This window comes from Ochotona curzoniae, unplaced genomic scaffold (genome assembly GCF_017591425.1).
Source record: "Ochotona curzoniae isolate NIBS_2020 unplaced genomic scaffold, NIBS_Ocur_1.0 contig_1014, whole genome shotgun sequence".
In the NCBI taxonomy this organism is placed as follows: Eukaryota; Metazoa; Chordata; class Mammalia; order Lagomorpha; family Ochotonidae; genus Ochotona; species Ochotona curzoniae.
In genome coordinates this window covers 10,792,296-10,814,035 of record NW_024464920.1, presented here as the reverse complement: position 1 = coordinate 10,814,035, position 21,740 = coordinate 10,792,296, and the positions used below count along the sequence as shown (strand labels likewise).

Here is a 21,740-nt window from a genome sequence, read left to right as displayed (position 1 = left end):
TCTAATTTGGGGAGTTATCTCTTTTCCTTCTATCCCCATTATTTGCCTGGTAAGAGAAAGGCAGGGGGAGAAAGCAGGAAGTTTTCAATTTCCTTTTGCTTATTTGTTAGTGTGGAAGTTAGACACACAGACCAAAGATACCTTCCATCAATAGTTCGTTCCCAAATGCTACAACACAAGGGGCTGGACCAAGCCAAAGCCAGAAGCTGGGAATTCCATGCAGGCTTCTCATGTGGGCAGCAGTGAACCAAGTACTTGTGCCACTGTCTGCTGCCAACCCGCCCGCCACTGTGGCAGGAAGCTGGAATTAGCAGCACAACCAGGATTTAAACCAGGTACTATATGGGATACAAAATCCCAAGCAGAATCTTAATGGCTAAGACTCATGTCATCCTCACACAGCAACTCTTGAAACTACACATCTGTTCCAAAAACAGTTATAAAATTACTTCGGGTTAAGGGGCCAGCATGTCTGTGACAAGAGCATGAGGGACCCAAATAAAAGTTCCAGGTTCCTGGCTTTGACCTGGCCAACTCCTGGCCACTGAGGCCATTTGAAGAGTGAACTTACAGGATCAAAGATCTCTTTGTGTCTCCACCTCTGTGTCATTATATTTTTAAAAGAAATAAAACTTTAACAGTATGTATTATCAGATAAAACACAAGAACTAAAAAATGAGGTAATCTTCCACTCTAAACTTAAGAATTCTACTAAGATTTCAGCAAGAGATAATGAATAATAAAACTATTTATTATTGAAAAAAAAAAAAGGAATAAAACCAATACCTCTGTCAGATCATCAAAGCTACCTAAGTCATGAAGACTGTAACAAAAACAAACAAAAAGTCAACTGTGTAAATTATAAAAAGCCACAAGAGAGAACCTAAGAGTTCAGCAGACAGAATACGGGGACCAACATGAAGGGGATCTAAAGTAAGAAACTAATGAGAGATACTCTGTGCCAAGTACTCATACCTTACTAACGAGCTACATTCTCACAACTACATGAAACAGCCACCATCAAGAAAACCATTTCTGGGACCAGTGTTGTGGCCTAGCCAGTTAAACCACTGTCTATGATGACAGCAGGAGATCATTTCAGCGCCAACTGCTCCATTTCTGATCCAGCTCCCTACTAATATGCTTGGGCAAATAGCAAAAGATGGCCCAAGCTGTAGGGCATCTGTCACTAAATGGGAAACCTGGATGGAATTCCCAGCTTCTGGCTTTGGCCTGGCAACCCTGGCCACTGCCATCATTAGGCAAGTGAACCAACAGATCTCTTTAATTCATCCTTGCAAATAAAGAAGCCCCCTCCCCCTTTTTTTAATATCATCACTGATATGAGAACATTGATACAAACAGAAGTCTAGTTCCCAAGGTCATATCAAAGGAACACTTAAAATATTTTGAAAGTAGGCCTACAAAAAGTTTAGGTATGTATTAATTTTTTAAGATTTACTTATTTTTATTGGATGAGATTGGGCACATTCAGGGTGGTATGGCCGTAGACTACTTATTTTTATTGGAAAGGCAGACAGATTTATAAAGGAGAAGAGACAGAGAGGAAGACCTTCCATCTGTTGGTTCACTCCCCAAGTGGCCACATGGCCAGAGGTGAGCTGATCCAAAGCCAGGAACCAGGAGCTTCTTCCAGGTCTCCCAGACGGATGCAGAGTTCCCAAGCCTTGGGCTGTCTTCCACTGCTTTTCTAGGCCACAAGCAGGGAGTTGGAAGGGAAGTAAAGCAGCCAGGACCCAACTAGCACCGATATGAAATCCTGGTGCATGCAAGGCGAGGACTTTAGCCACTAGGCTACTGCACCTGGCCCTGGTTTTAATATATTCTACATCACATTCTAGAACAAGAATATTTACCAAGTAAGATTTCATAAAACCCTTCTAAAATCAATCACAGAGAATTCCTGCTATAAAATAATCTTTCGATTTGAGAGATTTTTGCCTAATTCAGTGAGCTTCAGAATAATCTGAAAAGTCAGAGAACTTGGGATACTATAGAAAAAGAAGTATTGGGCCTAAATTATTACTTCAGATTAGAATTTAAGAATCTACCACAACAAAATGAAGCACTGGATGAGAGGTTGTCCAATATGTCTACTGACGTTTAAACCAAAATAAAGACCAGAACAGGAGGCATATGGTCAATTTTGTGCTGCCAGTCTTGTAAAGGGAGTAAAAAACAAAACAAAACTATTTTCAGAGACCCAGAAAAATGCTCCTTTTGTCATTGGAAATTGGGCTTCTCAACTGACCCATAGCAGCCAACAAGCTCACCCAATATGAAGAACATGTTAGGGAAATCTTAGCAACATTTCACTGTGACTGTCATTCTGACTTTTACCCATAATGTAATATTCCTTAGCCCTCTCTCCTGAGATCTTAATTCTTCCCTAGCAAATTACTCCTGTGTTTTTTTAATCAACAGGTCTATCAGTTTAAGCAACTGACCTACAACTATGTACTGTTTTCCATTTTCAAGGCTAGACAGAGAGTGGCACCAGCCAGCACATGTGTAGGCTGGACAGTGGGGCTGGTCAGGTTGAACTAGGTTTCAAAGCCCTCTGACACATATGAGAGCTGAATGGGATGTGGCACAGACTGGACCAGTCTGCTGTACATACTGGCAAGCACAAGAACCAAGGCAGGAGGTGGGCCTGGCGGGGGTTACTGTGGATAACTTCGACTAAGCTACAACTCCCAGTGCTTTGCATGGGGGCTGGATATGCAGTGGGCAGGATTGGACTGGGCTACAACACCCATTAGTTTGCGTAGAAGACAGGGCTGGAGACAACTGACCCAGCTATTGCAACTAACAATGTGCACATAGGCCAATTTGGGTGACAGACTGTGCCAGACCCTGTACTGGCATGCACACACAAGAACAGGTCTGGCATCACCACAAATGAAGTTTCTTTGGGGATTCCCTCAACTGAACCTTGACTCAGAACTCCAACCATGGAAGAAATTGCAAGCAGAGGATATGACAGTACACTGGAACCTGCAGTGGATACTTGGTACCATAACAGAGGACAGAACAAATCAATCAACTACCTGAGCCAAGTGTTGGCAGCAAATTTCTGGGTGAATGAAACTCTAAGGTGGACTATGTCAGCTGCTGGATTCTGGAGAGATTACATCATGACTGGAATGGCAAGACTGGCAGCAAAACAAATTTGTTGAAATATCAAAACCACTTGAGTGGAACCCTTGGAGCACACCCCACAATGGGGACCCTGGGATGGTGGAAGTCTGATTGTGGTTTCTCCCCCTGTCTCTCTCCTCAACCACCAGATACAAGTAGTTAAAAACAGCATGTCAAAACAATGGTCACGCCCACTTTCCTCTAGCCCTTGACCCTCTGCACCTTAATCAACTATGTAAAAAGTATCAGAAATAAAATTTGTACAAAAAAGAATTCTAAAATGTTATAAAACCACTTTTGCATAGTGACTATATATGTACAAATAAAGCATTTCATCTGTATAAAACTCTAGATTTAATATGTTCTTACAGCCAAAAGCATGAAGAAAGCAGAATATGATGATCTTCAAAACACAAAGATAAAGTTTCTTCCATGCATTATTTCATATATTCTTTTCTAGTTCAGAATTCCATGAAAGCTATGTGAATTCCTAGCATCCTCAGGAAAACCAAAACAAAATAAATTCCTAAGGTATTCTGTTGAGAACCAACACATTTTACTTAGTTACTTTAGCAAAATGGTGCAACTATTATATAAATCCTTAATAAATGCAAAAACTCCATTTATATGCAAATCTAACAGTGCAGGTTCAGTTTCATACCATTGCAAGGAAGAAAATACTGTGACAGAGTTGTGAATTTTCTGCTTTTCCAGCAAATATAAAAGTTATGTTTGAACTATAGCATAATCTATTAAGTATACAGCAGCATTATGGGTTCCGAAGTATCTACATACTTTAAAATACTGCTAAAAATGTCAATCATCTATCTAAGTCTTCAGCAAATCCTGTTTTTAAATGGGGAGGGTTGTGGTTGGACACTGCTAGTTACTCACTGATCAGAATGGTGACTGCTGAAGGCTAGTGAGTGTGTAGCCACTGACTAAAATAAGACCTGAGAGAGCCTATATCCTGCTATACTGTCTAACAGCATTTTTCCCCAAGTAAAACCTTCAAAATTGGAGCAATATTTTCAAATTCTACTACTGCTGTCTCAACCAGACACATGCAATACTCTAAATCGTTTGCTGTTTTACATCTTGTCACAGTATCTTTACCAGAAATAGATACTATCTAAAGAAACTACCTATTTCTTTCAAAGGAGTATGTTTAACAAGAAACTCCTTGAGCCAGGTGCAATGGACTTAGTGGCTAAATCTTCACATTGCATGCACAGGGATGCCATATGGGCACCAGTTCATGTCCCAGCTGCTCCACTTCCCTTCCAGCTCCCTGCTTGTGGCCTGGGAAAGCAGTAGAGCATGGCCTGCCCAAAGCCTTTAGACCCTGCACCCACATAGGAGATCTGGAAGAAGCTCCTGGCTTGGGATCGGCTCAAATGCAGCCATTTGTAGCCCCTTGGGAAGTGAACCAGCAGATTTTTGTCTTTCTGTCTCTCAGTCTCTCTGTAAATCAGCCTTTCCAATAAAAATAAACAATAATAATTTTTTTAAAACTCCCTGTTAAAGTTTTATCATGGGACTGCAGCAATGCAGTCACATTTTCAAGTCCCCTTCTAATTCTAGTTCTTTTACTATCTACCATATCTACAGCTGCTTCCTAGATTGATGTCTTGAATTCCTTCAAGTCATCCCTGAGAGTGGGAACCAACTTCTTTCAAATACCTGTCATCACTGGTATTTTGGCATTGTCTCATGAAGCATAAATGTTCCCAAGGGTATCTGGAATGGTGAATCCTTTCCTGGAAGTTTTCAGTTTACCATGTGCAGAATCAACGAAGGAATCACTGCCTGTGAAAGCTACAGCCTTATAAAATGTGCACATTTCTGAAATCATTAAGACTTGAAAGTCAAAATTACTCCTTCATCCACAAACTGCAACTGACATGCTATGTTAGCAGGCATGAAAACACAATTTGCTGAATATCTCCAAGAGAGCTCTTCATGACCACTATCAACGAGCAGTAATATTTTGAAAGAAATATATTTTTGCAGCAGGCTTCCCAGAAATGAACTTAAAATATTCAGTAACTTGCATGTGAAGAGATGTTAACTCATTCAGTCCTTGTTTTTCCATTTACAAAATCCAAGCAGAGTAGATGTATTCACTGTAATCTTTAAGGGCACCAGGATTTTCAGAGCGGAAAGCAAGCATGAGCTTCAACACACATTAGCCCCTTATATGAGACTCAGTGTGGCCTTGAAAGCCAAAAGTCACTTCTTTCTGGTTATAAAAGTCCTAGATGGTATATTACTCCAACCAGAACCCGGCTTCATCCACAATGACCATCTCCAACAGCCTAGCTAGGTCTTCTGAGTACCCTGCTACAGTCTGCACATCAGCATTTGCCTGGCTCTGACTTAAGGAAATATTGTGGCTGGTTTTATCTTCCACTCAGATCCTTGAAACTTTCTCCACATAAATAATAAGGCTGTTCTGTGCTCTTACTATCCATGTTCCCTGAGAATAGCACTTTCATTTTCTGTCAAGAACTTTTCGTTTGTATTCACAAATCAGTTAACCATCTGGAGGCAGGAGACCTGACTACCAGCTTATGCTGGCTTTCAACATGGCTTTCTCAATAGGCTTTGTGGTTTCCGGCATTATCTCATTTAAAATGAGATATATGTGATTCCTTTTTTCACTAGAATACTTAGAGGCCATTTCAGGGTTATTTACCCACCTAATCTCAGTAGTATGGTGTCTCATAGAACAGATGCCTAGGTAGGGACTGTGATACAGATGAAGGAACAGCTAGTCAGTACAGGAGCTAGAGCACCAAATAATCACTTTAATCATCTTACATAGAGTTTGTGATTACCCCAAATGATTATGACAGTAGCAATGAAGTTATGGATCACAGCTTATCAGAATAAATTGCATCAACTCATAAAAATGCAGTATCTGGAAAGCCTAATAGCACCAGTGTTGTGGTCCAGGGCACTAAGCTGCTGTCTACAACACGGTTATTTCATATGAGTGCCAATGAGTGCCTGGGTCCTCCACTTCTGACACAAACATCTGTGAATACGCCTGGAGAAAGAGCAGAAGATGGCCCAAGTAACTGAGACTCTGTTAACCACAAGAAGACCTGGAAGAACCTGCGTACTCCTGGCTTAGGCCTGATCACTGTGGCCATCTGGAGAGTGAGCCAGTAGAAAGAAGATTTCTCTAACTCTGCTGTTCAAATAAATTAAAACATAAAATCCTCTTCAGAAAAGGATTTGAGTTGTATTGACACTTTCATGTTTTTGATTTGTTATCATTCTTTCATTTTTACTGTATGACTTCAACAAGCATTTCATTTTAAAAATTCATTATTTTTACTGGAAACACAGCTCTACAGAAAACAGATGAAACAGAGAGAAGGATCTTCCATCCACTGGTTCACTCCCAAAGTGGTCACAACAGTTGGAGCTGAACCGATCCTAAGCCAGGGGCTTCTTCCAGGGCTCCCGTGAGGATGCAGGTCCCAAGGTTTTGGGCTGCTTTCTCAGGCCACAAGCAGGGAGCTGGATAGAAGTGGAGCAGCCAGGACACAAACCAGTGCCCATATAGGATCCTGGCGTTTTGCAAGGGGAGGATTAATTTTTTAAGGTTGGAGTAGTAAGATGAATACTCTGTTTATTCTTGTCTTGGAAAAAACTACTTGTCCCTTATTTCTGAAAGATATCATTGTTGGATATAGTATTTTTCCTTGGCTATTGTTTTTTTCATTCAGGACTTTGAACGTATTATCCTGTTCTTTATCTGTAAGATTACTGCTGATATGTGTGTTTTTAGTCTAACAGGAACTCCTTTGTAAAATCATGCTTTTCTCTTGTTTCTAAAACTGTTTTGTGTTTTTGACAGCTGAGTATAATGTATTTTGGAAGTGGTCATTTTAGGTTGAATCTTTTAAGAGACACTCAGAACTATGAGGTCTTGGGTGCCCGCAATTATTCCTTTGAGTAGATTTTCTATGCCTTTTTCCCTTCTAGTCTCCTTCTACAATGCTATTACATCGAAGTTCCCTCTCTGAAGGGTGTCCCGTAAGAGTCAAGTTTCTTCACTGTTTTTTGTTGATTTTTTAAAAATTTGTCCAACAGGGTTATTTTAAAAGACTGTCTTCAAGTTCACATATTTGGCATGAGCCATTCTGCTGTTGAAACTCTCCAATGCATTTTTTTATTTCACTTACTGAATTTTATAGTTCCAAGATCTTTGGTTGGGTCTTCAAAAACTAGCATTTATCTGATTTTCCTTGACAGACACAGAAAGGAGAGACAAAGAGATAGGGGAGGGAGGAAAAGAGGAACAGATGGGGGCTGCCATGCACAGGTTCACTCCCCAAAGGCTGCAGCCAGGATCAAAAGCAAGAGCTAGGACCTCAGTCCAGTACCTACCACCTGAGCAGCTAAAACCCAGCTACCTGGCGCCTCCTGGATTGGATGTACATCAGCTGGAAGCTGGAGCCAGTACTACACTAGGCACTACAGGCTACATGGGATGCTAAACTGCTATCTTAAGAACCAGGCCAAATGCCCACCAATGCTTTGCTAAATTTCTCATTTTTATCATGAACTGCTTTCCTAATTTGGTTGGATTATTTGTATTCTTCAGTATCTCACTCAGTTTCCTTATCATCATCATCATATCAAATTCTTCAAGCTCCTCTTTTCATATGGGGTCTGTTACTAGAGTTTTTGTATTTCTTTGGAGATGCCATGTTACCCGTGTTTTTCATGTTTTTGATATCACATTTGTTTTTGTGCATATGTTACACTAAATAGGCTCACCCATTTTACAGGGTGACTTTCTAGTATAAAACTTTCTCCTGGGGCCCGGCGCGGTGGCGCAAGTGGTTAAAGGTCCTCGCCTAGCACGCCCGGGATCCCATATGGGTGCCAGTTCTAATCCCGGCAGCCCCACTTCCCTTCCAGCTCCCTGCCTGTGGCCCAGGAAAGCAGCAGAGGACGGCCCAAAGCTTTGGGAACCTGCACCCGCGTGGGAGACCCGGAAGAGGCTCCTGGCTTCGGATTGGCATAGTATCGGCCCGTTGCGTTCACTTGGGGAGTGAATCAGACGGAAGATCTTCCTCTCTGTCTCTCCTCTCTGTATATCCACCTTTCCAATAAAAAAATAATAATAAAAAAAAAATCTTTAAAAAAAAAAAAACTTTCTCCTGGTAATGTGTCTGAGAGTACTGGTTAGGTAAGTTCACTAGCTGTTGTGCCAGCTAGGTGCTTTCGTGTAGTGGCTGTGTAATTTGTTCAGATAACTAACCTTTGTGAGGTCTGCATATATCTCAAGTGTCCTAGGCTGTTAAGAGTTGTGTGACTGCACCACTAGCTAGGATGGAGTTGTCAGAAGGCCAAAGCTTACTTACTATCTGTTCTAGACATAGTACATGGGGATAAGACCATGCAGTGGGCCCACATGTGTGTAGTCCAACATGCCCAGCAATAGTCTGATGGCATATCACAGCACAGAACCCAGAGGGAGCACCTGTCAGAGCCTCAGGGCTTGTGGGGAGCAACCTGCTCAGGGGTAGCTGCCTAGCTGCTTCTCGGGGGGTGATGACCGACAGGTGGACTATCCACCTGTTTCCCAGGGCTTCAGCAGACTGGACTGCTCAGCTGCTTCTTTGGGCTAAATAAGGGCAAAATGGTCTATTTTGCTAGATTCTGGAACTCCTCAGGGCTGAGTCTTTCAAGTAACACAAAAGGTAATTAAAACCTTGTTTCAAAATATACAGACAATCAGTGAGAGCAATATAGCAGAATGGAATTAGGGAAATCCAAACAGGAAAGAAGAAAGTCAAGTTTGTAAATAACCTGACTCTATATAGACAGACTCCAGGGGTGTGTGTGGGGAGGAGATAGAACTTATAAACGAATTCAATATGGTTACAAGATAAATACAATTTACATACCAATAGTGAAATGGCCACAAAAGAAATCAAGAAAGCAATCATAGAGTAACTGCAAAGTCAAACAAAATGTCCAAGAACATACTTATCCAAGAAAGCAAATGATAACTACAATGAATGTAACACTAATGAAAGAAATCTAAGAATGCCATTATTCCAAGTTCCTGGATTGTAAAAACTAACATCAGTGAAAAGTTCATACTATACAAACAATCCACAGATTCAAGGTAATTCCTATTAAAACAACAATGACATTTTAAAAAAAATGGAAACAATACTCTTACAATGTATGTGAAATCATAAAAGATCTTGGGGAAAAAAGTAAACAAAAAGAACATTATAGCACTCCAAAACATAATACAAAGAAGGAGCTGGTATTGTGGCATAGCAAGTAAAGCCACCATCTGTGATACTGGCATCCTATAAGGGCACCAGTTTGTGTGCTGGTCTCTCTAACTCCATCCAGCTTCCTGCTAATGCCTTAGGAAAAACAGTAGCTAGTACAAGTGGTTGGGCCCCTGCCAGCCACATGGGAGACCCTAATAAACCTCCTAAATCTGGCCTAGCTCAACCCTTGCCACTGCGCCTATCTGGGTAATAAACCAGAGGATGGAAGATCTCTTCACGATCCTCTAACTCTTGAAATAAATAAGTCAATCATTAAAATATATATGTGTGTATCTACAACCATACACACACATTACAAAGCTATAATAACTAAAATAGCACGGTATTGGCATAAAAATAGACAACACAAGAGCTCACTGGCATAGAACAGAAGGCCCATGAAAACAGTACATATTTACAGCCAACTGATTTACCACAAAAAATATTACCAACATACACTGGGCAAAGAAAAGCCTCTTCAACAACGATGCTGAGAAAACTGGGTATCTATATGCAGAATAAAGAAACCTGACTCCCATCTCTCATATAAAGATTGACTCAAGCAACTTAAAGAAGCAGTTCTAAAAAATTATTTCATCTTTATTGGAAAGGCAGATTTACAGAGAGAAGGAGAGACAGAGAGATCTTCAGTCCTATGGATCATCCCCCAAATAGATGAAATGGCTGGAGCTGAGCTGATCCCAGGTCAGGAGCTTCGTCCAGGTCTCCCACATGGGTACAGAGTCCCAAGGCTTTGGGCCACCCTCTACTGCTTTCCCAGGCCACAAGCTAGAAGGGAGTGGAATAGCTGGGATATGAACCGGCAACCATATGGGATGTCGGCAGTTGCAAAAGCAAGGATTTAGCCACTAGACTGTCACACTGGGTGCATAAGACACTTGTAAGACATGAAATCACCAAAACAAAAGAGGAATTCCTCCAGACACATCCATTGCACACAGAACCCACAAAACGGGAGAAAAATACTTGCCAATTTTCTGACAAGGGATTATTCTGCAGGATATACAATGAATCCAACAAGAAAACAAACAAATCCACAAAACAATTCATTTGAAATATGGGCAAATGACTTAAATATTTATCAAAGAAGAACACACAGTCAAAAGATATATGAAGCTCTGGCTGCTGTCTCCAGCTCGTTGCTAATGCAGCCAGCAATGGCTCAAGTAGTTCCTGCCATCCATCTGCAACTGAGCTCCTGGCTCAAGGCTTCAGCCTAGCCCAGCCCAGCCCAGGCTACTGCAGGCACTGGAGATACAAACCAGCAAATGAGAGATCTCTCTCCATCTCCTCTTTGTCATGTGTTTCTCCTTTCAAATAAATACACAATTAAACATAAAAATAAAAACTAAGACACCTCTCTCCAGTTAGAATGGTTATTATAAAAAAGACAAAAAACAGATACTGGTAAGGAAGGAGAGGGAACAACTCTTACACAGTATGGTGGAAGGTAAACAAGCACACATTTTATGGGAAAAAATGCCTAAGTTTCTCAAAAATTCAAAGAATTATCAAATGCTCCATCAATTCTTTAACCAGGTATATATCTCAAAGAACTGAAACCAGTATACTAACGGCAAACGTGTGCTCATAGTGGGGATCGCACCACTATCCACAAAAGTTGAGATATAGAAACAAACGAAATATCCACTCATCGATGACGAAAGCAAATACAAAAATAGCGCAGTTGTAGTTTCGAATTGGATGCCTATAACATTATAAACATCTAGTAACTGGTAAAGAAAGGAAAAACTGGCTAAATGGGCCCAACTGGAAACTATAATGCTAAGGGAAATGAGCAAATCCCAAAAGGTTAGATACTACATGTTTGCCTTGATTTAACCTGTAATTTTTGTTTGGTTGTTTGTTACTTTTTGAACCTGTCATTGATACTGTCTCAACCCAGGTGTTTGGAAGAATTGAACTTGCATTATTTTTAACATATTGTTTACTCAATACTATGTCAATTAATTCCATAATGTTGTATATTGATGCTGAGGTTTTGTTGGGGCTTTTAACTGACCGGATCTTTACTCTGTTAGCTCTACCTTCAGACCAGAGAAGGTCTCCCCAAGAGGCCACTGAACTTATCTGGACAATAAGACGCTGGACTTTATGCTAGGTATATGCTTGCAATGAAGGAATCTCAACTGAAATTGAACTGTGGTTATGCAGCAAGGTGGAGGAATCCACTATGGGGGGAGGGGTATGGGAGGGGTGGGGAGAATCCCCAGTGCCTATAAAACTGTATCACATAATACAATGTTAATAACAATAAAAAAAATAATAATAAAAAAAAGAAAGGAAAAACTTTTTTTTTTCACTCTTAACATCAAATAAAGACAATGCAATAAATACAAAAGGCATAAGGTCTCAGAGAACTACTACTGGCACTGAGCAATGTATTTATCAGTGTGACAGGATAAAACTGATGTTTCTCCTTTTTCATCCCGAAAAAAATCAGACAAAACCATTGAGAAAAGAAATAAACAAAACTCCATCTTTAGTAAGACCAGGAAACAAACCACAAAATGAGTAGAAAAGCTGCCAAAAACAAAAGAGATTGAAGTAGAAGACATGCTCTAAGCAGACTGAAATACTAATGCTGCAGACATCAGAAAGAATAAAAAGTCTTGAAGGTAATGGGCACAAGCCACGGTAGGAAGCCCTTATTTATATCAATGGGAGAGGTTGCTCGGCTCACAGCTGGAACTCTCCTGGATGTGGTCTGGTTCTAAGAAGCAGAAGGGACAGTACTAAGAAGGAATCATACAAACTACATTCACATTGGCAGAGAAGAACCCACCTCAATGGCTATGAGAGACAAGGTCCTTTATACAATGCAAACCTCAAACACTGCCTATCTTGTTTGGGCCACAATAAAAGATAAAAGAAAAAGAAAAATCTAAGTTGCAGAAAAACACACACACAAGAAAACTGTTGATAAAGAGTAAATGAACAGGACCACATTTATGGTGCAGCCAGTTTTGAAATTGCTTGAGATGCTGGCATCCCATACTGGAATGTCAGTTCCAGTCCCAACTGCTCTGTTTCCAATCCAGCCTGCTAACACAGCTGGGGAAGCAGCAGAAGACAGACCAAATTCCTGCACCCTAACAACCTATGTGGGAAACCTGAACAGAGTTCTAGCCTCTTGGCTTCAGCTTGGCCCAGCTCCAGCTGTTACAACCATCCGGGGAGTCAAGCAGATGAAAGATTCTTTACCTTTCCCTGTCACCATATATATGTCATCAATTATTACAATTTAATTATGTAATCAACTCAAACTTGGGATATACAAGGTTATATAATGTTATCAACAATATAATGAATTTGTATAATCAATCACTTACCTCTGACTCATATTTAATTTTTTCCTCTTCTAAAATACGTGCAAACTCTTCTTTCTGGTGTTCAAACTCTGATTTCAGAAATGTATGTTCATAGCGAAGTTTATTATATTCAGCTCTGTACTTCTCTACTTCCTAAATTAAAAGAGGATGGCATTTTATGACTTACTTATAAATTAATTTATATACACTCCAAAACTCCCTTTGACAAACGTAATTTTAAATTACAGAATACTAAAAGTCATGATAAAAAGTAAAAAAAAAAAATTAACAAAAAAATAAGCATACTTCAGGAAGGCTTTCATAATATCCCACATACAGAAGCAGTATATACTGAAGAATGTACACACAAATTATCATTCAATTAATATTTCTTCACTGATTCTCATTATAATAAAACTACAACATAACAAAAGCTTTGACCTCCGGCCGTAAGAAAACATTTAAAATGAAACACATGTTTTAAAATAGAGCTAGTTTTCACTGTCTTTTGGAGTTGGATAAGGCATGAGCCCTGGGCCCATCAGTTAGGCCACCAGCTGGGACACCCACAATCCCATGTCAGAGGGCACTTTCAGTTCCAACATCTGGTTAATGCACACCTTGGGAGGCAACAAGTGAGGATGGCTCAACTACCTCAGCATGCAGTGGCAAATCCAGGCTGACCTCTAGGTTGCTGGCTTGAGTCTGGCCTAGACCTACTGCTGGAGGTTATCTGAAGAGTAAACCAGTGAGTGTGAAATGATTGTGTCTCTGCTTTCTAAATAATAAAAAACTGAGAAACAGAAATGTTTACTTTGAAATTAAACAAAAAAAGAAAAAAGAAATTTTACCAGATGAATTCTAAGTAGGTAAAAGTATTTGAATATTTAATACAATCACTTAAAATTCAATCAAGTATTACAATGAAAATTTAACTCAACATATCAGCCTCAAGAATGTCTGTGGTGCCATCTTTCCTGACAAACTGGGAGCATGTACAATTCCCTGTGGTGTTCCATCCTGTTTCCTAACGCTCTGCAAAAGATACTGGTGTGCTGAATCCTCAACACAACAAGCATCAGGGCAGAAGGATGCAGGGATCTTCAACCAGCGTAAGGAAACTACTTCACAGGGAAGGCACGCTTCCTAAAGTACTCAGCTCAGTTATTCTTTACCTTAACGTTTTCTAAGAAAAAAAATGGATTTCAGGGTTTTATTAACAACATATTTTCCTTTGACTGACAGAAAACAATTTTAAATTGAGGTACAGCTTTTTGTGTGTGTGCTTTCCACAAACTTTGAAAAGACTCCTCAAATGCATATGGAGTTCAATTTATTTTTCCATTTCCCATGTAGTTTTTAAAGTACCTCCTTACAGCATATTAGAAAATGGTATGGGGACCAGCTCAATGGCTTAACTGGCTAATCCTTCGCCTGCAAAGGCTGGCATCCCATATGGGTGCCAGTTTGTGTCCTGCTGCTCCACTTCCCACCCAGCTGCCTGCTTGTGACCTGGAAAAGCAGTCGAGCATGGTCCAAAGCCTTGGGCCCCTCCACTGGCATGGGAAACTAAGAGGGGCTTCCTGGATGCTGGTTTTGGATCAGCTCACCTCTGCCTGTTGTGACCGTTTGGAAAGTGAATCAACAGATGGAAGATTTTTCTCTCCCTTCCTCTCTATCGATCTACCTTTTCAATAAAACTAATTAGATCTACATAAAAGAAGAAAAAAGGACACAAAGAAGGCAGTGTATACCAGAAAGAAAATAAGAAATACACTGAGTTAAGAGAGATCCAATGTTTTAAGTAAGGATACGAAAAAAAATAGTAGTACCATATTAAATAGGGAAATAGGGGTCCATTACAATGACTCAACTGCCTTACCCTCCTCCTGCAAGTGTGGGCACCAATTCATGTCCCAGATACTCCACTTCCCATCCAGCTCCCTGCTTATAGCCTGGGAAAGCAGCAGAGAATGGTCAAAGCCTTGGGAAGCTACACCCGTGTGGGAGACCTCAAAGAAGTTCCTGGCTCCTGGCTCCTGGCTTCAGACTACTTCAGCTGCAGCCACTGTAGGCATTTGGGGAATGTACCAGCTAATTGGAGACACTTCTCTGTTTCTACTGTTCTCTGTAAATCTGTCTTTCCAATAAATCTTTGAAAATACATAAATAAAATAAATAGGAAAATGGCATCCTTGAGAACATTGATATTTTAATAAACTAACAGGAGATTAGCCAAGGGCTAGCAGGAGATTATGGAAGGCCCATGTGATTGTAGAGCTAGGAATCTACAACTGCAGCACTTTGGAAATACCAAAGGACAGCAGGAGACCAGTACAGATTGAAACAAGGAGCTCCAACAAGTAACGAAGTCCACTCCTGTGAGGCCTTAGTGGCACTGGGCTGTAAGGGGGAACGTTGCAGGGTTTTGAACCAAAGAATGGTACTTTCCATCAAGACTTTCACAGACACTTAAGGATAAACACACAGTTCTCCTAGACAAATTACTTACTTCATCCAGAGTCCGAAAACGTTCTCTCATTGGAGTCTCCAATTCTTGCTGTATTTCAGTTCTTAACAATTCCAGTTTTTGTGGAGTCAATACCTAATATTTAGAGAAATATAAGCAATTATAAATATAAAATCACAAATATTAAAAACAGCAATTTTACAAATTTCAAAGCCTCTTTTTTCTGCAGGACGATATAATTCAATTCATAGATATTTCTTAAAGTAACTTCATTTGCAGAAATCACTACATGACCAGAATAATAATTTTAAGCAATATTTTATAGAAATTCAGTTCCAGGGCCATCACTATGATACAACAGGTTAGGCTACCACTTGTGAGGCCCGAGTGCCCGTTCATGTCCTGCCAGCTCCATTCTTGACCCAGCTCCCTGGTAACAAACCTGGGAAAGCAGTGGGAGGCACTAAGCACACGGGTCCCTGCACTCACACAGCAGACATGGAAGCAACTCCTGGCTTGGGCCCAGCTCTAAATGCTGTGGTCATCTGGCTTACTCTCTCTCCCTGTCGCTGTTAATTCTGTCTTTCAGATAAATAAAAATAAAGCTTTAAAAAAAAAAACCCTTAATTCCAGGAATTCAGAGATGTAAAAAATTCTACAAACATGAAGTAAACAGCCGCTTATTATCATTACTATTGTAATAATTATGAATGACTTCTTACACGTTGGCAGCTAAGTTTACCGTGTTAGATACAAAGGAGTATGTATTTTTCTAAGCAGGCAAATAAAGGCATAATGCTGAATCAAAAAATTTTCTTCTGACTTAATTCTAATCAGGAAGTGCTGACTTTCTATCAAAACTAATTTGGATTTCTTGCTATCATACTCTCTAATAGAACTCATTTCAAAAAGTTCAGATTTATATAAGCTCTAAAACAGTAGACGGTCTTTGACATATTCTCAATACTTCCCACCACAGCATAACACAAATGAGCACCTGAAAATTACAGAATGATAACAAACAAATACTTGTTATTAAAAAAAAAACCCACAATTTGGAGCTGGCACTGTGGTATAGGGATTTAGCTGTTACTTTGCAGTGCCAGCATTCCATGCAGGCTCCTGTTCAAGCTCCAGCTGCTCCATTTCTGATGCAGCTTCCTGTTTACATGCCTGAGAAAGCAGCAGAGGAGGGCCCAACTCCTTGGGCCCATATTTCCACATAGGAAACCCGAAGGAAGTTCCTGGCTCCTAGCTTCAGCCTGACCCAGCTCCGATCATTGTGACCATTTGGGGAGAAAGGATAGAAGAGTTGTCACTCTTCCTTGCTCTCTGTAATTCAAATAAATGATTTTTTTTCTTAAAAAAAAAAAGGCAATTAAACCATGGTATAAAAATAACTCACACACAGATAAACATACAAGTTGACAACTGCAGGTTGATTCATCCAGTCTTTACATGGGAAAAAAAATATTTAGGAAATAAGCAGTGATGAATGAAAGACTTAAAAAAAAACATTTTCAGTTCTTAGTTTTTGCTTATTATTTTTTTTTTGAAGAAGGTTTACAGAATTTTAAGAAGGCAGAGTTACAAAAACAGAGAGGGAGAGACACAAAGAGAGCGAGGTCTTCCATCCGCTGGTTCACTCCCCAAGTATTTGGCAATGGTTGGGACTGAGCCAGGTCAAGGTCAAGGACCTGGAACTGTATCCAGGTCTCCCATAAAGGTGACAGATCCAAGCACTGAAACCATCTTTCACTGCTTTCCTAGACACATTAATGGCACTGGATCAGGAATAGGGGGTGCCATTATTGCAGGTAATGGCTGAGCCCAGTATGCTACAAAGCTAGCCCCTAAGGAAGGGGCTAAATTTAAAAATAAACAGGGCCCGAAGCAGTGGCCTACCAGCTGAAATCCTCACCTTGAACGTGCCGGAATCCCATGTGGGCACTGGCTCTAATCCCACCAGCCCCTCTTCCCATCCAGCTCCCTGCAGTTGAGGACAGCCCAAAGCCTTGGATCCTGCACCTGCTTGGGAGACCTGGAAGAAGTTCCTGACTCCTGGCTTTGGATCGGCTCAGTTCTAGCAGTTGCAATCACTTGGGGAATGAACCAGCGGAAAATCTTACTCTGTTTCTCCTCCTCTCTCTATATATGACTTTGCAATAAAATACATAAATCTTTTAAAAAATAAATAAGGGCCCGGCGCAGTGGCGCAAGTGGTTAAGTCCTCGCCTTGCACGCCCGGGATCCCATATGGGCGCCGGTTCTATCCCGGCAGCCCCGCTTCCCTTCCAGCTCCCTGCCTGTGGCCTGGGAAAGCAGTCAAGGACGGCCGAAAGCTTTGGGACCCTGCACCCACGTGGGAGACCTAGAAGAGGCTCCTGGCTTCAGATCGGCATAGCATTGGCCGTTGCGCTCACTTGGGGAGTGAATCATCGGACGGAAGATCTTCCTCTCTGTCTCTCCTCTCGATATATCCGCCTTTCCAATAAAAAATATAATAAAAATAAATCTTTAAAAAAAATTTAAAAAAATTTTAAAAAATTAAAAATAAATAAAAAATAAACAGCAGGCAGACACTTGGCTGAGTAACAGAGATGCCTCTTGGGATGCCCTTACTCTCTATCACAGTGAATGGATTTAAATTCTGGCTTGGCTCTCAATTCCAGCCTCATGTTAATGTACACACCGGAAGCAGTAGGTAACACCTTAAGTAGTTGGTTCCCAGTCACCCATGTGTCAAACCAAGACTGAGTCCTCAGCTACTTTGGCCTGGTCATATCCCAGCTGCAGCAATTGGGAAGTAAAACATTAGGAAGGAGATCTCTCAGCCAGCAAGACAGCCAGACTTCTCACAGGGGCCTGGAGGATGCTGCCTGGGAAGGCGTTCAGGGACCTGGGGACTCCCACCCAGGCAGGCAAAGTGAGCCTGGGGATTTCCAAACCTGCCTGATCCCAGGCAGAATGTGGGAGGAGAGCCCTAGATTAGCAATGCTGACATGATGTGCCGGTAGACTGGGCTTGAGGAACGGTAACCGTGCCTGGATCTTGGGTGGGTAGAGGGATACAGCAGACCAGCACACATGCCAGGAGCTTAGGTCCCTGGAGGGCAGACAGAGCCCCATGCCAGCATGCTACTCCACTGGAAGACATTAGGGAAGCCTGGGCTGGAGAGCCCATGCGCTCCCAGGTGCAGGGATAATGGATTGTTCAGGGAAGGGGGTAGAGGATGGTATGAGAGGGAAGACCAATGAGGAAATATGCTGCAGATGAGGAATGACTGCTGGAAGACTGCTACTGACAAGGCCACTGTACTTGCAGGTAAGCGAGAGGGCTAAGGTCAAGCAGTTTGGAGGCGGGAGCTGGAGGACCTTTCTGGGTCAGACCGATGTACTGGCCACATGGGAGACCTCAGCTGGGATAGTTAGCTTCAACCACCACCAACCACCAACACACTGGGGGCCTACCTGGCAGGGCTAAATCATAGTACCCACTAGTGAGTGTCAGAACAGGGGACAGATCATGTTAGACTGGGTCTCAACACTATTCAGCATGCAAGAAAACCACGTCTGGGGGCATTCCATAGGGGATATGTGGACTCTCTCCTGTGAAATTGCAATGTCCACTGGTTTGCTCAAATGCTGCAGGTAGTGACGGGCTGAGGTAGGCAGGACCATGGAATCTCAAGATATTCATGGGTCCTGAGGCTGGGAACAGATTGGGCTGGTTCAGGCTGTAGCACGCACAGGCACGCACAGGCACACCCAGGAATAGGGTCGGGGGCAGGCCAGGCTGCAACATCCATCAGCTCCCACAAAAGCTTAGACAGAGTAGGCAGACTATGCTGGGTGAGGGCCCAGTACCCACTGGCACATGTGAGATCTGGGTCTGGGAGTGGGCCTGGTGGAGGATCTTAGGGAACTGCCCTGGAGGACCGTAGCTCGTTCCGGATGAGCATGTGATTCAGGCCTGGGTGTTGGTCAGACCAGGTAAGGCAGCTTTACACGTCAGCAAGTGAGTTAGTTCTGGTGGAAGCAGACCAGGCAGTGCCAGGCCAAGCTTATCCAACTGACATGTGCAGGAGCCAGGATTGAGTGTGGGTCATGCTATGGGAGGACACCACACCTACAGGTATGCATGAAAGCCAGGGATGAGCTAGGTTTCAGCACCCACCAATGAGATCTGGGACTGGGGACAAGCCGAGCCAGACCAGGCTGCAGCATTAGACAATAAAGCCCAAAATGGGGGATGAGCTATACAAGTCTGAGATAGAACATCTGTATCCGGGAGCGGGCCTGGTAGGGAAGCTAAGGAGATATCCCAGCTTGGGTGTGGTTCCCACTGGCAGGTGCGAGAATCAGAATGGGTGTGGTGAACCAGGGCTGGACATGACTGCAGTATACCTTGGCACGGATGTGGACTAGGTCATGGGTTTGCCAAACTGGACTAGACTCCAGCATCCACTAGTGCTCCTAAGAGTCAAGGTGAGTGTAGGATGGGCTGGGCTACTTTTCTCCCCCTGCTAAACCAAGTAAGAGCTGGGTATGGGAGTAGACAGGCATGGCTGGGCTGCAGCACCCAACAGTACGAACTGGAATAAGTGTAGGTCAGGTGGGCATGGCTGCTATTCATATGAAGACAGGAGTTGGCCAAGTCAGGCTGGGCTAAATACCCACCAGTGTATGTGAGATCTGACACTGGAAGGTGGCCTGAACGAGGAGCTTGGGGAACTCTTCCATCAGGATGTAGTTCCTGCAGGTGAATGCAAGAACCAGGGATGAAAACAGCCCAGATCAGGTCAGGTTACAGTACGTACTGGTATACATGTGGCTCAGGTCTGGGGCAGGTCAGGCTAGGCCAGTTTATAACACCTATTGGCAGATATGAGAACCATGACAGGTTGTAGGACAGGCCAGGTTGGGTCGCAGCACCACTCAGCTCATATTAGGTCTGGAACTTGGGGCATTCAAGGTTTAGCTAGATTGCAACAACCAACAGCATGAGCTGGAACTGGGGCTAGGCAAGGCCAGGCCAGGCTACAGCACCCACCTCAACGCCATGGTAAGACAACCTATGCCAGGATGAACCACTGGACTCACAACTCCAACCCTGGGGAGAAGCATAGGATCTGTGGTCTGACCATGGAGTGCATGTGTCAGAACAGACTTCCTTGGTTATTTAAAATGGTGCACTGGACAGCACACCCAGACGCACATGTGGGACATGACAACTAGTTCATTACGGCCTGCAGAGAACATCTAGTACCATGGAGGGCAGAACAAATTGGAGAATTCTCCCAGCCAAGTATTGACAGCAAATATCTGGGTGGATGGAAACTCTGTGGTATACTGTGTCAGCCAACTGGAAGGGTACGTATTTCCTTATCTTTGGGGCAATGAAATCAACATTCCAGAACTATCAAAACCACTTAAGCAGAACCCTCAGAGCATGCTCCACATCAGGGACCCTGGGATAACACGGGGTAGCTGGTCCCCAAACCCAGGCCCTGATGCAGTTAAGATGCTGGGTGCGGTTTCTCTCATTCTTTCCTCCCTTCCCACAGGAAGGAAAAGAAAATTGGAAACAATGGTCTCATCCACTTTCCCACATTCCTCGACTCTTCCCACACATGCATGCGTCTTTCTCAACTTCGTAAACATAACCAAAAATTTTAAAAGAGAAAGATGGACGATCTCACTCTGAAACAAATTTTTTTAGAACCTGGTGTGGTAGCCTAGCAGCTAAAGTCCTCACCTTGCAAGCGCTGGAATACATATGGATGCTGGTTCTAATCCCGGCAGTCCCACTTTCCATCCAGCTCCCTGCTTGTGGCCTAGAAAAGCATTCGAGGATGCCCCAAAGCCCTGGGACCCTATGTCCTCGTGAGACACCTGGAAGAGGCTCCAGGGTCCTGGTTTCAGACTGGCTCAGCTCCGGTCATTGCAGGCACTTGGGAAGTGACTCATTGGACAGAAGATCTTCCTCTCTGTCTCTCCTTCTCTCTGTATATCTGACTTCCCAATTTAATAAGTTTTTTTTTTAATAACATAAATAAATAAAATAAATTTTGAGTAAGAAAACTTACGGTAAAATTAAGGAAATCTGGGAAAAGATATCAGAACTTATTAAGGAATAAATATTTTCAGGTACAGTAAAGTCCCTATAGTGCTGTTTTAACATATTATAGAGATACACACTGAATTACTCAGGGTTGGAGTAATAAGAAAATTGATTCAAATAACTCAGAGGGATTGAAAAAGCAGAAGAAAGGAATATAAATTAAACAAGACTGACTCCAAGATAATTTTTAAATTTAGAAGCAGAGAGGGCCCGGCGCGGTGGCACAAGTGGTTAAGGTCCTCGCCTTGCACGCCCGGGATCCCATATGGGCGCCAGTTCTATCCCGGCAGCCCCGCTTCCCTTCCAGCTCCCTGC

The 21,740-nt window shown here is 42.3% G+C and overlaps 1 protein-coding gene across 3 annotated transcripts in view; it reads right to left on the bottom strand.

Moving 5' to 3' along the window:
* The window catches only part of CEP83 (centrosomal protein 83), a 142,545-nt gene that overhangs the window by 54,311 nt on the left and 66,494 nt on the right, over window positions 1-21,740 (bottom strand). For all 3 annotated transcript variants that reach the window (XM_040980815.1, XM_040980804.1, XM_040980797.1), the window contains exons 4-5: window positions 15,345-15,437; window positions 12,854-12,985 (exon numbers count right to left, since the gene is read on the bottom strand). In XM_040980815.1, the coding sequence (XP_040836749.1) occupies window positions 12,854-12,985; window positions 15,345-15,437 (225 nt within the window). The remainder of the gene's footprint in view (window positions 1-12,853; window positions 12,986-15,344; window positions 15,438-21,740) is intronic.